Here is a 12,907-nt window from a genome sequence, read left to right on the forward strand (position 1 = left end):
ATGACAAAACAGAACATTTACTAATAGGATAATATCTTAAAAGGTCGCATGCTGAACTAAGAAACAAAGAAGCAGATGTGGTTGCTTAAAAACAGAGTTGAAAATTAGAATGGAGTTCCTGCTTTGGGATACTTGGTTATCAGTTCAGGTGGGCTCGGGCCCAACCTGAGACAACAGTACTTTGTCAGCATGGAAATATCAAAACTTCCAAGGATCTAGGACTTTCCTGTGGATTTCTGCATAATTATCCAGAATCTAAGCTTTTTTTTTTTTTAATGTCTAGCCCTTCTGGTGATGGAGATAGTTTAGAAACTCTACGGGTATTCTGTCTTTGAATCTGTGCTGGCCAGGCAGGAAAAAAAATAACAATAGAGGAAGCATGAACTTCTCACATCCATTTTAATACAGTGTTAACCATGAGGCCTAATGAACGCTACAGGACCCATATTGCAAACCCTGTCACTGCTGATGGCTGTTTTATAAACATCCAGCGAATCAGCCTATTTACTGAGAGTGGCTGCATGTACCTGTCATATCAGGACAGCATAGAGACACAAGGCTGAAAGTTTTGGATAGACAAGTAACTGAATATTCTATTGGTAACTTGGGTAACTGAAATGTTTGCCCTTAAAATGTCATTACACATTAGGATCGAAGTAGCCACCAGCTAAAATGTGTTGGACTCCTGCAGTATTTTGTAGGTTCTCTATAAAATGTGGTCCAGCAGCAGCAGCAAAGGCAGTTCATCTATTTGTAACTATCCTCCAGATGTGGTACAGCGAAATCTGTATCAGTATATGAAATAAGGGCCAAGTGAAACAGCAAGCAAGAACTTCTCACCCCTGCCCATATACCCCAAGCTGAAATTCCACAGATTTTCCCCAAATTCCCCACAAATGTCCATTGCCTCAGTCTGGTGAAAACACCTGTTGACTGTGAAATGAAATGATGACACAAGTTAGTCAGTGGCCTGCCGGCAAAAAGGACTAAATGCTTCTGGATTTCACTTACAGCATAAGGAATGATTATAAAATGTTTTCCAATGAAGATTACGGCACCCTTCAAGAGAGAAAATAATATACTGCATTCAAGTCACTGACATTTTGCCTCTGAAAAATCATCTGTTTCAATTTAAAGATGCATCATCCTAGTATTTCCAAAACAACAACAACAAGAACAACAAAACCCTGTAGGGTAGTCAATTTGAGTTCTTTCCACAGGAATTGATCATGATTAAATAAAAGGAAAGAGAAGGATTAAGTTGAGAAAAAAAAAGCAAATTGCCATCTAAAATTTAAGAAATTATAGGGTTTGTTAATGTTATTAGATAATTTGTTGCAAAAAGGGATAGTGCAACTTGAAGGTCCTCTTTACATTTTACAGCCAGACCAGGGTGCAAATATTTAATCTTTCAATTAATTAATCTTTACAAAATATCTCACAAAACATTTTTCACCTATAGAAATTAGTTTCTATACATCAATATATTTTAATTTTTATAAATTATTCCATCATTAAGTGCCTTCTATCAGTATAAATGGTAAAACAGATAATCCAAAATTTTAAAGCTTTTCCCAGTTGTATCCCTCCTTTTCAGTTTAGGTACTGTGAATCCTTACACATGTGAGTGGGTATATGTGTGATGTGAAATGCTTCTGTTCTCTTCCCAACACCAAATTCCATTGAAATAAACTACTGGGGGTTATTTCCTGATATAATGGTGTGTCCAGAGAGGAAAAAGAAATGCTTGACTTGGTTTTGGAAATCAAAACATGTGCATAGTTACCAAAGTCAAGGTGTACCAACTACTGATGTGCAATGACAAGCTTAGCACCCAATCCAACTTCAATGGGAATCTTTCCATTGACTTCAATAGGAGTTGGAACAGGTTCTATGGGCTCAATCCAGCAAGGTGCACGTAGCCCTGATCCACCAAAACACTTAAGCACATGCTTAGTCCCATTGACATTAATGGGACTACCCACAGGTGTATGAACCGGGGTCAAGTGTTCAGCCCTTGCAGGCTCAAGCCCTACACGAGGTCTAAGAGCTGGGAAACTTCTCTTTAAACCGATCAACACACTGAGCTCAGCCACTGAAATCGCTCATGATGTCCATGTGGGTGCAGTAGTGGCTAGCTCCCTTTGACAGAGGGTCCCCATGTCAAAAGTTTATACCTACAACAGGTGCTTTGCGCACACATGAGATTTGCTTTGTATGGTAAAAAGTCTTTTTGTTCCTACCCTTTTGACCCATCACTGTCCTTCATGGCTTCAAACACTTTGTGTTGTACATTCATAAAATTTCACATTGACTGCAAGAACATAAATGCAACAAAAACAGGAAAGCCTCAAAATAGCATAGTGTTGTTTTCTTCTAAATATTCTTCCGTCATAATCAGAGGTGCAGTGGCTAATTTATAACTTTTCCTTTGAAGGAATCCAGATGAAAGGCCCAGATTGTTCTTCAATTACAAGTTTGCATTGATTATATATTTCTTCTAAGCTTTCTCCTTGGACAATAGCTGCAATATGAAAACAATTCATTTTTTAATTGGTACAGTCTACAGCAGCAGCTGCCAGCACAGTTTCAATATTAACCTAGAAGTTGATAAAACTGGAAGAAATAATAATAATGCACATGAACTGTGCAGTGTAGGGAAAGCCATGCACCCTGAAGATCCCAAATGAGTCCAATACAATGGTGATCCACCAAAACAGAGATCCAGTGCCATTGCTTATTGTAAGAGCATTAGCCTGGGCTCACCTTTGCTGTGGCAGGGAAATAAACATGGCACCTTGTTGTGCTAGCCTGAAAACCTGCATCCCAATAAGAAGTCACTTCCAAAGGAGGGCAGGGTGTGGGATTTCTGTTGTGGGAAGTCAAGCTTTGCATCTTGCAAACGGACTCCTTAGGAGCCCTGCCAGTGGAGGCTGTAGCAGGGATACACGGTCCATCTTCTGACTGACCTGGTTGTGGCCCACCCTTCCTGAACTAGTCGCTGCCCACTTTTCCAAGAAACCTGGGACCCCAGCTTCTGTGGCCATAACTTCATCCTAGCAGATTGTACCCTCATGGGGGCCATGGAATTAGCCCACACCTTTCACTAATGTAAAGATTTTTACTGCTGTAAGATTTTGTTGGTGACCCCAGGGATAAGGCAAAAGCTGAACTGAAATGTAGGTCACCATTATATGTGTTCACTAAACCTTTCCTATATCTGGGGAAAATTAAAACATTAGCAAATTAGTAGAGTGGCTCTTCAGAACATAACTAACCAGATAGAAACTGTGCAAAGGGCAGCTGGAGATACTTTTTGTGCAAATATGTTCAATTAGAGCTGGTACAAAGATGGCATGAGCTTTTTGTAATTTTTGTGTGAAAACTTCAACCCTTTATTCACTGCAATCTGCTATTTCTTCATAATATTTTGTGCAGCTCTACGTTCAGTTCCTACAAGACATACAGAACATAGTTTTGTAGTGTTTAGCTATCTTTAGACTATAAAAATACAAATGTCCCTTTGCTTTGTCTGTAACGAATTAGTTACCTAGGGTCCATACACCGACCCGTTTTCAAGAACACCTCTCTATTGCCAGTGTTTTGTTGTAGCCCAAAAAACAGTCTAGATGTATTTATATTTAACCCTTCAAACCTTGACACAAAGGAACATGCTTCCTCTATTGCCAGAAAGAGGTGTTTTGTGTTTTAATTTCAGCACACACAACACTATGTTTTGAAAGGTTGCTTCTTGAATGAAATGTGCTTTCTGAAGTTCTAGGTCTGGCATTTTTTGTGCTCAGTTTAACTGCATACATTGCAATGCTACTAGGCTATACATAAACCACAGCGCACATTGGGTAAAATCCTGGCCCCATTTCAGTCAATGGCATAACTCCCATTGACTTGGCCAGGATTTCATCTAGTATTGGCAAACTAGCTCCCAGTTATAACACTTCAGTTGTGTAGTTCTGGCAATGGTTACAGTGAAATGAGATTATTTTATTTTCCCCACAAAGATTAGACTTTGGGCCATGTTCATGTCATGTATAAGTGGGTACCACTTTAGTGAAGCTGCATCTGCTTTTGCCAACAGCGAGTCTGGTCTTGTATTATTTCATATTTTATATAGTGAAGAGATAGATCATTTGCCAAAGGGAGAAAATGATCCTCTTGGGAAATGAATTTCAAAAGTGCCGGGCTCGGCTCCCACTGCAGTTAATGGAGTTGTGTGGTCTCTGCACCACTGAAAATCAGTTCTCTTGTATTTAGCTGCCTGAATATGGATTTAGGTCCTAACTTTAAGGCAACTGAGTCTGAAAGCACTGACCTATCACCTGCTTTTCATTATTCCATGGTAGAGCTGCAAAATTATTTACAAATGATTTGCTCTTTAAAAATCCTTTTGAGGTCAATATATTGTTCACAATGGTAAAGACAAATGCAGAAGTCCAGCAGGGTAAAATTCTGTGCGGATCAATGCAAGTACCCAATGCGAGGACCTGCTAAGTGAATCGCAGAATTCCTGCTGACTTTAAGGGGAACAGGATTGGGACAATCAGGTCCCGTCATGCATCACTGAAGTCAGTAGGAGTTTTGTCACTGACTTCAAGAGGCACATAATTCACTTCATACATATTCATTGATATGGGGCAGTGCTGTTTTCCCATTGACTTCAATGGGAACTGATAATGCTCAATATTGGGCCTTTATTGTGGCACTCATTCTTTCAAGCTAGAGACAGAGCTGACTTGTGGTCATGGATTGAACCCTTGGGGACAGGTGTTTTGAAGTGACTTCATACCTGTAAAATATTCTCCAAATTCTTGTTCTAATTTAAGTGCTCGCTCGTAGGTTTTCTTGGCTTGTTCCTCTGTAAGACGTTTGTTCATTTCCCTAGAAATATATTTTTCAATATTAGTTCAAAGTAATTAACAAATCAGCCCTTTATTGAATCTGAATTACAAAAAGATTGAAAGTCTTTCTAAAAGGTAAGCTGTAATTCAACCAGAAATTATTGGTCTTGAGACAAGAATTACGGGGTGGAATTCTTTGGCTCATGTTGTGCAGGAGGTCTGACTAGATGATTGTCATGGTTCCTTCAGGCCTCACAATGTATGCATCAAAGAAAGCTTAACCTTCTGCAGTTAGACTGCATGGAGATGCAAGAGAGGGGTGACCATGTCTTATCCTAATGCATGCTGGGAGCACAGAGAGGCCAGGGGCAGCAATAGCCGTACAGGAGAGACTGCTGAAGAGGGGCTGTCCCTTAATGCCATGGGAGGCTTTTAGAGTGCTAGAATAGGGTGTAGGCTTTGTGGAGCCTAAGATTACAATGGGTGTGGCTCCTGTGCAAAACTCCCACTGAATTATTGTACATCTGTTATATGTACAGGGACCTTCTTACAGTTGAACTCACACCACCACTCATTTTGCTGTAACTGGAATTTCAGTTTGCATATTAATTTTGGAAATTTCATTTTATTTTCCAATAGACAGAACATCATCGAGTGGAGTTCACTTTCAGTAGGTTCCACTGTCCATGTGTGCACGCTTACGCTTTAGTGAATGAGAAGGAGAGCGTGTCTATATTTCTTAGGCAGACACAGATATCTTAACTTCAGGAATAAGAGAAAAATCATAGGGACAAACAAGGGAAACCCCAGACATCTCTGGATTTATAGACTCTCCCGCAAATGATTCTCCCTTTCTCCATGGTGAAGATACAGCCATGAAAATGTAGCAGCTTAACAGAAATATCTCTAGCCCCCAGATAGCAGGTATTACCTGTAAAGGCCTGACTGGTAACATTTATATTGTGCCACTGAGGCACAGCTGTCCTTTGGGTGCAGTGTGGAGATGCACCATCCTACCGGGGCTTGGCAAAGGATTTTGCCTCTGGAAGATGCAATCCCTCCCTAAGATTGCCAGCCTGATTCGCACCCCTGTGTGCCTCTGAATATGCAGGGATTACTCTTTTTCCTGGCCCCCACACCTTCCCTCTTCTCCCACAGCCCACTCATGCGAAGGCTAAGGACCATCTGGTACTAAGTCCCGCCAATTTCTTTCCTCCCCACCTCTTCAAAAACAAAACCCAAGGAAATGTAATGCAATCCTCCCTCTGTTAACGTGAGTTGAAGCAGACAGTCAAAATCACAGCCAGCCTCGAAAACTTGACATTTCCAAGAGAAAAGGTAGCTTGATGATGTTCCGCATTGGTAGTATTTTCTGTTCCTGATTTTTCTAGTTAAAGGAGTAGCTTCTGTCATAACATTTGTATTGTAAAATGTAGACCATAAATGTACTGGATACCAGTAACATTCTTGTATTGCACTAGTTTTACCATTTGATGGAGCTCACCACTTAATTACTGTAAGAGATATAATTTTCTGTACATGTACAGCTGTTAATACTGTGTATTGTGGCTCAGAAAGAACAATGTTCACGTTGATTTAGTACTTTGTGTACACCAGAAGATGTCCAAAGTCTTAACAATAAAATACAGACCTAGTTTGCTTTACCTTTTCTATAACATGGTTACTTATTTTTCAGAAGAGCAGGGAACTTTGTCAAGGCAACATAGGGAAACAAGCTCACACCACATTATAAAAGGAAGCATCCTGTATTTCACATGAATCTCATTTAATGTTCTGCACTGAAACCACATGAAAATGTGGTAATGGACTGTATATGGCATGACATTTGATGCATGTAGGAAATTATGTGCATGATGATGCATAAAATCTTATGCCTGTGAGTGCATGACAGCATGTATTTGTTACAGTTGACCTACCCCTTAGTTTCTTTCATCAGGGACAGCAATCTGCCTGCTGAAAAATGCTGTATATATATCATGGGTAGTTAAAGCTACGAAAATGTATTTCTATAAATGTCTCTAAAGTTGGCTGTTTGTATAACTGAATGTGTAACCCCATTAATGCTGCTTCATCAATTACACAATGTTTGTAGCAACTTCTCTGTAAAATATAGTACTCCGGCTCCATCACTCCAGGGGGTAGATTTTCGAGTACAGGATAGGGAAGGTTTATTTGAAAACATACGTCAGTCGTTTATGGGTTATATGAACAGGTTTGGAATTAGTATACGTAAGTCTGACTCATCGTACTAAGCCGGGAACATTACCGTTCAGTGAAAGGGTTGCGATCGACCGAAAAGTCTTCAGGCTGGACTCTCGGGCATGCTGAGGCCTTGTTACTGTACTAGCAGTGTAAAGGGGCCTTAATTTATACTCACTTTAAGATCTTTTTAGATATTGCCAGAGTGATGTAAAGGAGCCTCAGGGTAAATGAGAATTGGGCCCTTCAGTTTTAATTAATCGTTTCAGTGACAAGTCATCTCTATGGTTTTTGTCTTTGTGTTTGGTCTAGTTGGCAAATTTTTGTCGGGTGTGGTTTGTTTGGTTATTATATTGACGTTGAACATGTTTGCGTGACAGGGAGTATTGGTTAAGCGTAGTTAAATCTTATGCCTGGGGGGGGGTCTATGCAGAGTTTATTGTACTGGTATAACTATTTTGGCTATGGATGTAGTTCTTTACTGAAATCATTATACCTGTATAATTAATAATGTGGACACAATAATATTGGTATGAAGGTTCTCGCTTATTTCCCTTCCTGTACTGGAATATGGCACTTTTATACCTGTGTAACTGCATCTGCACTAATGGTGTGTGTGTGTATTGATGTAACTATGCTGGAATAGTTAAAGTGGTACAGTTTGTATGTAGACAAGCCCTTAGCTGTATTACCTGTCACTAGAAACCTTAGATTACTAAGGCCACGTCTACATGGCAACACTCAGGAAAGTTATGGTAAATCAACTGAAGTTAAAGCACGTTAAACCCCCACATGGCTGCTCTCATTCAGGAGTAAAGTGGTTTTAGTTCCCTCTAATGCAGTCTCCTTTGGAGGACTAAGCCCACTTTACTCCAGAGTGAGAACATCTGCTTGGAAGGTTTAACCCTGCATTTTAACTCCTGCACATTGACTTCACACCTCTAGCTGATTCGCCTTAACTTTCCTGCCCCCTTGTAAAAAGCCTGAGACCTACTCCTTTCACTACAGTACAGTTCAGTACAGTTCACTACTTTCACTACAGTACAGTTCAGTGATGTGGGTAACTTTCCTGGGCAAGCAGCTCAGTGTTGTGCCATTATCCTCTTGACATTGGCCTCAGAAAGAATTGCATTAACTGTGTTAAGAGGTTTTTATTCATATTGGAAACTAACTATTGGTGACGATTCCTTAGGAAGACACATATTAAAGAGATGACTTCCAATGTATTGGCTGCAGGGGAAAGCATGGAATTTGTACGTTTAAATGTTTTGGAGTGTCTGATTTCTATATATTTCCTTTTCTTTTCAAGAATTTTTTAGTCTTATTCTGTTTGCATAACATACTAATATAAACCATGCTACAAGGACCCTAGTTGTTGTTTGTCCTACAAAATCTTGATGTTCTAGTTAAAAGCTCCTTCTGCAGAGCATTTCTAAAATAAGACATTCAAAGATCTATAAAAGCCTCTTATTCCAGAAGCAAAAAATAATGGATTTCACATTGTTTGTCCCTGTAGTACTGTCTGCACTGATGAGATTTGGCTGAAAGCTTTTTTTACTCTAATGAAAGTAAAAAATAGCCTACCTATATTTTTGATACATATCCTTAAAGAAACTGCCACTAACTCGACAGGATTTATGCAGACCAAAACTTAGTATTACTTCTGTTTAATAATAGGATAACAATCACAACACTTCGCATGTATATAGTGCTCTTCCTCCTTTGAGCTCTTCTTATGCTGCGTAGGTATTCTTATACCAAACAAATCAAACCTTTACATTATCTCTATCTCTCCTATTCTAATTGTGTTGAATCTTGTATGTGTCTTTTCTGTACACTATATGCTTATCAGACATGGGGCCATCTTTATTTCTGCATATTGTACAGCACCAGACACAGTGTCAATGCTAAATAAATAATGAAAACATTTTACAGACGTGGAAAACCCAGAGCATCTAAGTCACTTCCCCAAAAATCAAACGATGAGTGGACACAGGATATAGGTTGTCTGACTTCCATTCTCAAACCACTAGGTAATGCTGACTGGTTATTTATTGTGTAAATGAAAATAAATTCTTTAGTATTCCAGATTTCCTTTGATTTGTTTGGTTTTCCTGACTTTGGAGAACAGGCAAAATGCTGGCTTGAGACCTTTGCTGTGCCTGCTGAGACAGGAGTCCAAAACTAGCCTGGAGGATTATATACTTACATTAGTGGCTCCAATGATTTAGGCTTAATGAAGATAGCAATGGGATAGAGTTGTGCAGCTTGTAACCGTTTAATAGCATTTCCTGATACATCAAGTATACAATGCTTGCCCTGTTGGAAACAGATGAGGATGTGTTTATTTCTGCAGCGTTTATTGCAAGTCAACCAAAAGAAAGGAAGGAAGCCTAAAATGCAGTGTTCCAGAAAACAAACATTACTAACTCACCAAGAGAAGGCTAGACTCCAGGGCACTTACTCGGCTGTTTACTTCCACAATATTTCTTTTGCTTTGATGCCAGCAAAAGAAATAAATTGAAGATGTGGAAGACAACTTTATCAGTTTTGGAAGATCAAACAGGATGAACTTAAAGGTGGAAGGGGGGATTTTATGTGGACATCAGCAAATATTGTTCCTAAGAGTAACAGCATGCCCTTGTACTTGAGATCCAGAGCAGGACATCAGGAGATCTGCGGTCAGCTCCTGGCTCTGACACAGACTTCCTGTGTGACCTTGGGAAAGTCCCTTAACCTCTTTGTGCCTCATTTTTATATCTGTATAATGGGGCTAATAATACTTACCTACCTCACAGGGGTATCTGTAAGGCTACAATTATTAATGTTCATGACACATTTTGTGTTATGTATTGTTGTAATACTCATCATTTATAAAACACTTTTCATCTTCAACTGCTTTACAAGATGAACTATTTAAATAATCTGGACACTACTATATGAGGTAGGTGTGTATTATTCTCACTTTACAGGTAGAGAAACTGAGACACAGAGGTTAAATGACTTGGCCAGGGCCACAGAGGGAGCTTGCCTCGGAGATGGGATTAGAACTCAAGAGTCCCAGGCACCTAATCTTGTGCTTAAATCACATCCTTTTTCCAAGGTCAGAAAAATATAATGGAGATGTATGCTGACTGAAAGGTAGGAAGGGTGTTTTGCTATCCATATTGCTATGATGATGTTATGTTCTTGGATGCGTGGTACCACATCTGGAACAGAAAGAACTCCAGCCATACTGTCTGGTTTGAATGCTGCCCAAAGGCAGTGCTCCTGGGATTAAAGACCAGTGCAGAGAAATTCCACACCTCCAGATGTTGTGAGTTACTTAGCATACTTTGGGCACGGTAGGCATTCAAATAGTACTCATGGGCATTTAGCCTGAATTGAATTATATTCCTGTTGCATCTAGAAGTTAAAGTGAAAGGGATGACTTTGCAGAGAAGAATGACACCTTGGGTCAAGAGCACTGGTACATGCATACCCTTCACTACATACTGGAAATGGTCTAGTGTATCTTTAGGAGAACAAAAACCGCCCCTTTCCATCTTAGCTTAACTCTGAGTTTATTGAGAAGAAACTTTGCACATTTAAAACAAAAGGAGAGAGTATCCTGATGGTATCGAATAGTTTGGCCTTTGAAGAGATGGGATGGAGCTAGCTGGTCTTCTCCCAAAGAGGTAAAAAGGGAGGAAGTTTAAAATAAATAACGTTTATTTACTATTATCCCTGCCATGAAATAACCCATGTACTGTTGGACCCTGGACAAGAGAAAAATATGCTCCCTGCTCTTAACTTCAACCTAACTCTCAGTATTACCACACTGGGGGCAAATCTACTCATGGTCATGCACTGGTGTAAATCCAGAGTAATTATATTGACTACCATGGACTTACATCAGTGTAAAAGTCAGAGCAGACCCTAGACCAATGAGAGTCTTGCAACGGACTTCAGTGGGGGCAAGTTTAGGTTTATAATCCCCAGTCAATCTTTTCATTACATTTCTAGCTTAATTTTCCCTCTTTCTCATTACGTTTCCCCTCCATTCTGTCAAACCCAGTCCTAGCTGGCTGGGCCCCCTTCATGGCTAGGCTCTTTATTTTCAGAGCGATTCTAATACCCATAAAGCTGCAAGAAAATCATGGATTTTAATGCCGTAAGAGCAACTTGTAGCAGATACTGCAATTTATAGTTGCTGCAAATTTCAGCCCTTGGATGCTGCCGCTGGGGGCAGGGACCGTCTCTCTGCAGCGGCGCATGCCCCGCTCCCCACTGAGATGGGGAGCAACCTGGCTTGCAGTGGCAGCCCAGCTGCCCTCCTGCTGACATGGGGCCCCAGCAGCCTGGCCCAGTAGGGAGCTGCAATGCAGGGGGAGGAAGAGCCTGTGCTGTGGCTGCTGCTGCCAGTGGGGGGGAGGAAGGGGGGGAGGGGTGCCTGCTCCAGGCACTTCTGCCTGCTCCTGGCTGCAATGGCAACTCTCTCCTGGGAAATTCGGGGGCTTGGGAGGGGGCGGAGCTGCAGTTTTGGTGCGACCACAACTTCAGCAAACCCACGGCCGCAACTTTTAACAGAACAAAAAGAACCCCACAACTTGTTTGCAGCCTTAAATATCCATAATTTTGAGGACACTATTTTGAAGATATTTTGTATATTTACAGCTGCCTGAAAGGCTGCAGTGGACAAAACAGGCTGTGTTGCAAGTGCAGTAAACATGGATGCAACCTACCCGTTCTGCTACGAATCTCACAGACTGCACACTAGTCCCATATAAATTATCATTGTACTGCCCAGCTTCTATAAATTTGTGCTCCTGGATATCCTTTTCCATCTGTTCCCTCGAAGTGACAAAGTGATAATCCCTCCCATCCACTTCATAGTCACGCTTCGGTCTTGTGGTGTCTGCGCAGACCAACAAAACACGGGAAAATTAGGATTTTTGTAGGCACTTTTCTCACCAAAAAATACACTACTTAACAGAGACCATTCCTGGCCAAATTCAGATCTGGTGTAAGCAGGAGCAGCTCATAAGTGCTGCCAGTATTTCAACAAAGGACTCCCATAAAAATGTCCCCCTTAGCCCACGAAAAGACCCAAGTCCTAGGGGAGAGTGAGGTCAGAGAGACAGGCTGAATGACTAGGAAATGCATCCAATATGCTTTCTAATGGGTGGGGAGCTTAGGAGCCAGAGCTCCCTGGGCTCCCATGCTCCCTGGGAGCCTGCATGAGCTGGCTCCCAGAGCTTCCAGGGTTCTTAGCATCTCACCTGGCGGGGGGTGGGGAGGGGGAGAGAGTCCAGGCTCCCACCAGGCACAAAGCCAGGAATCCCAGGCTCCATGGGTGACTGGCTCCCCCTCTAGCTGACTTCCTGGGCCACCCTAGTGGGTGGGCAGATAAAGTGCTTGGCTCTCCATCTCTCTGGACTACCAAGGAGCTAGCAGCTGGTTCCCTGTCTGGCTTGCTTGCCTGGTGAGTGAGCTACCTGGCTCCATATCTTCCTGGGCTGCTCTTGGGCAGGCTGCTCAGATCTCCGGCTCTGTGGGCAGGGGGGCTGCCTGGCTCCCTGACAGGTGAGGTGGCTGGAAATTTCAATTTGGGGTCTTCCAAAATGGATTTTTACAAACATTGGTGTTCTGTGGGAAATTCTGCATTTCTGACTTTTTGTTTCCCCATTTGGAACAATTCCCTCCCCTAGAAATGTGAAATTTCCCATGGGACAGAAATTCCATTTCCTGCACAGCTTCTATGAAACACTGCATCTCAGCTGGACCTTGGCTAGGAGTTTTACATCTCAATTGCAGATTTTAAAAATTGCTTTTGAGAAATACGATCACAT

The 12,907-nt window shown here is 41.3% G+C and overlaps 1 protein-coding gene across 13 annotated transcripts in view; it reads right to left on the minus strand.

Annotated features, from left to right (window-relative positions):
• Positions 1–382: 382 nt before the first annotated feature.
• The window catches only part of DLG2 (discs large MAGUK scaffold protein 2), a 1,468,504-nt gene continuing 1,455,979 nt past the window's right edge, over positions 383–12,907 (minus strand). For all 13 annotated transcript variants that reach the window (XM_073336088.2, XM_073336097.2, XM_073336081.2 and 10 more), the window contains 4 exons: positions 11,801–11,973; positions 9,286–9,395; positions 4,805–4,896; positions 383–2,524 (listed from right to left, as the gene is read on the minus strand). In XM_073336088.2, the coding sequence (XP_073192189.1) occupies positions 2,418–2,524; positions 4,805–4,896; positions 9,286–9,395; positions 11,801–11,973 (482 nt within the window). In that variant the 3' untranslated portion in view covers positions 383–2,417. The remainder of the gene's footprint in view (positions 2,525–4,804; positions 4,897–9,285; positions 9,396–11,800; positions 11,974–12,907) is intronic.

Source organism: Lepidochelys kempii, chromosome 1, assembly GCF_965140285.1.
Source record: "Lepidochelys kempii isolate rLepKem1 chromosome 1, rLepKem1.hap1, whole genome shotgun sequence".
Lineage (NCBI taxonomy): Eukaryota > Metazoa > Chordata > Testudines > Cheloniidae > Lepidochelys > Lepidochelys kempii.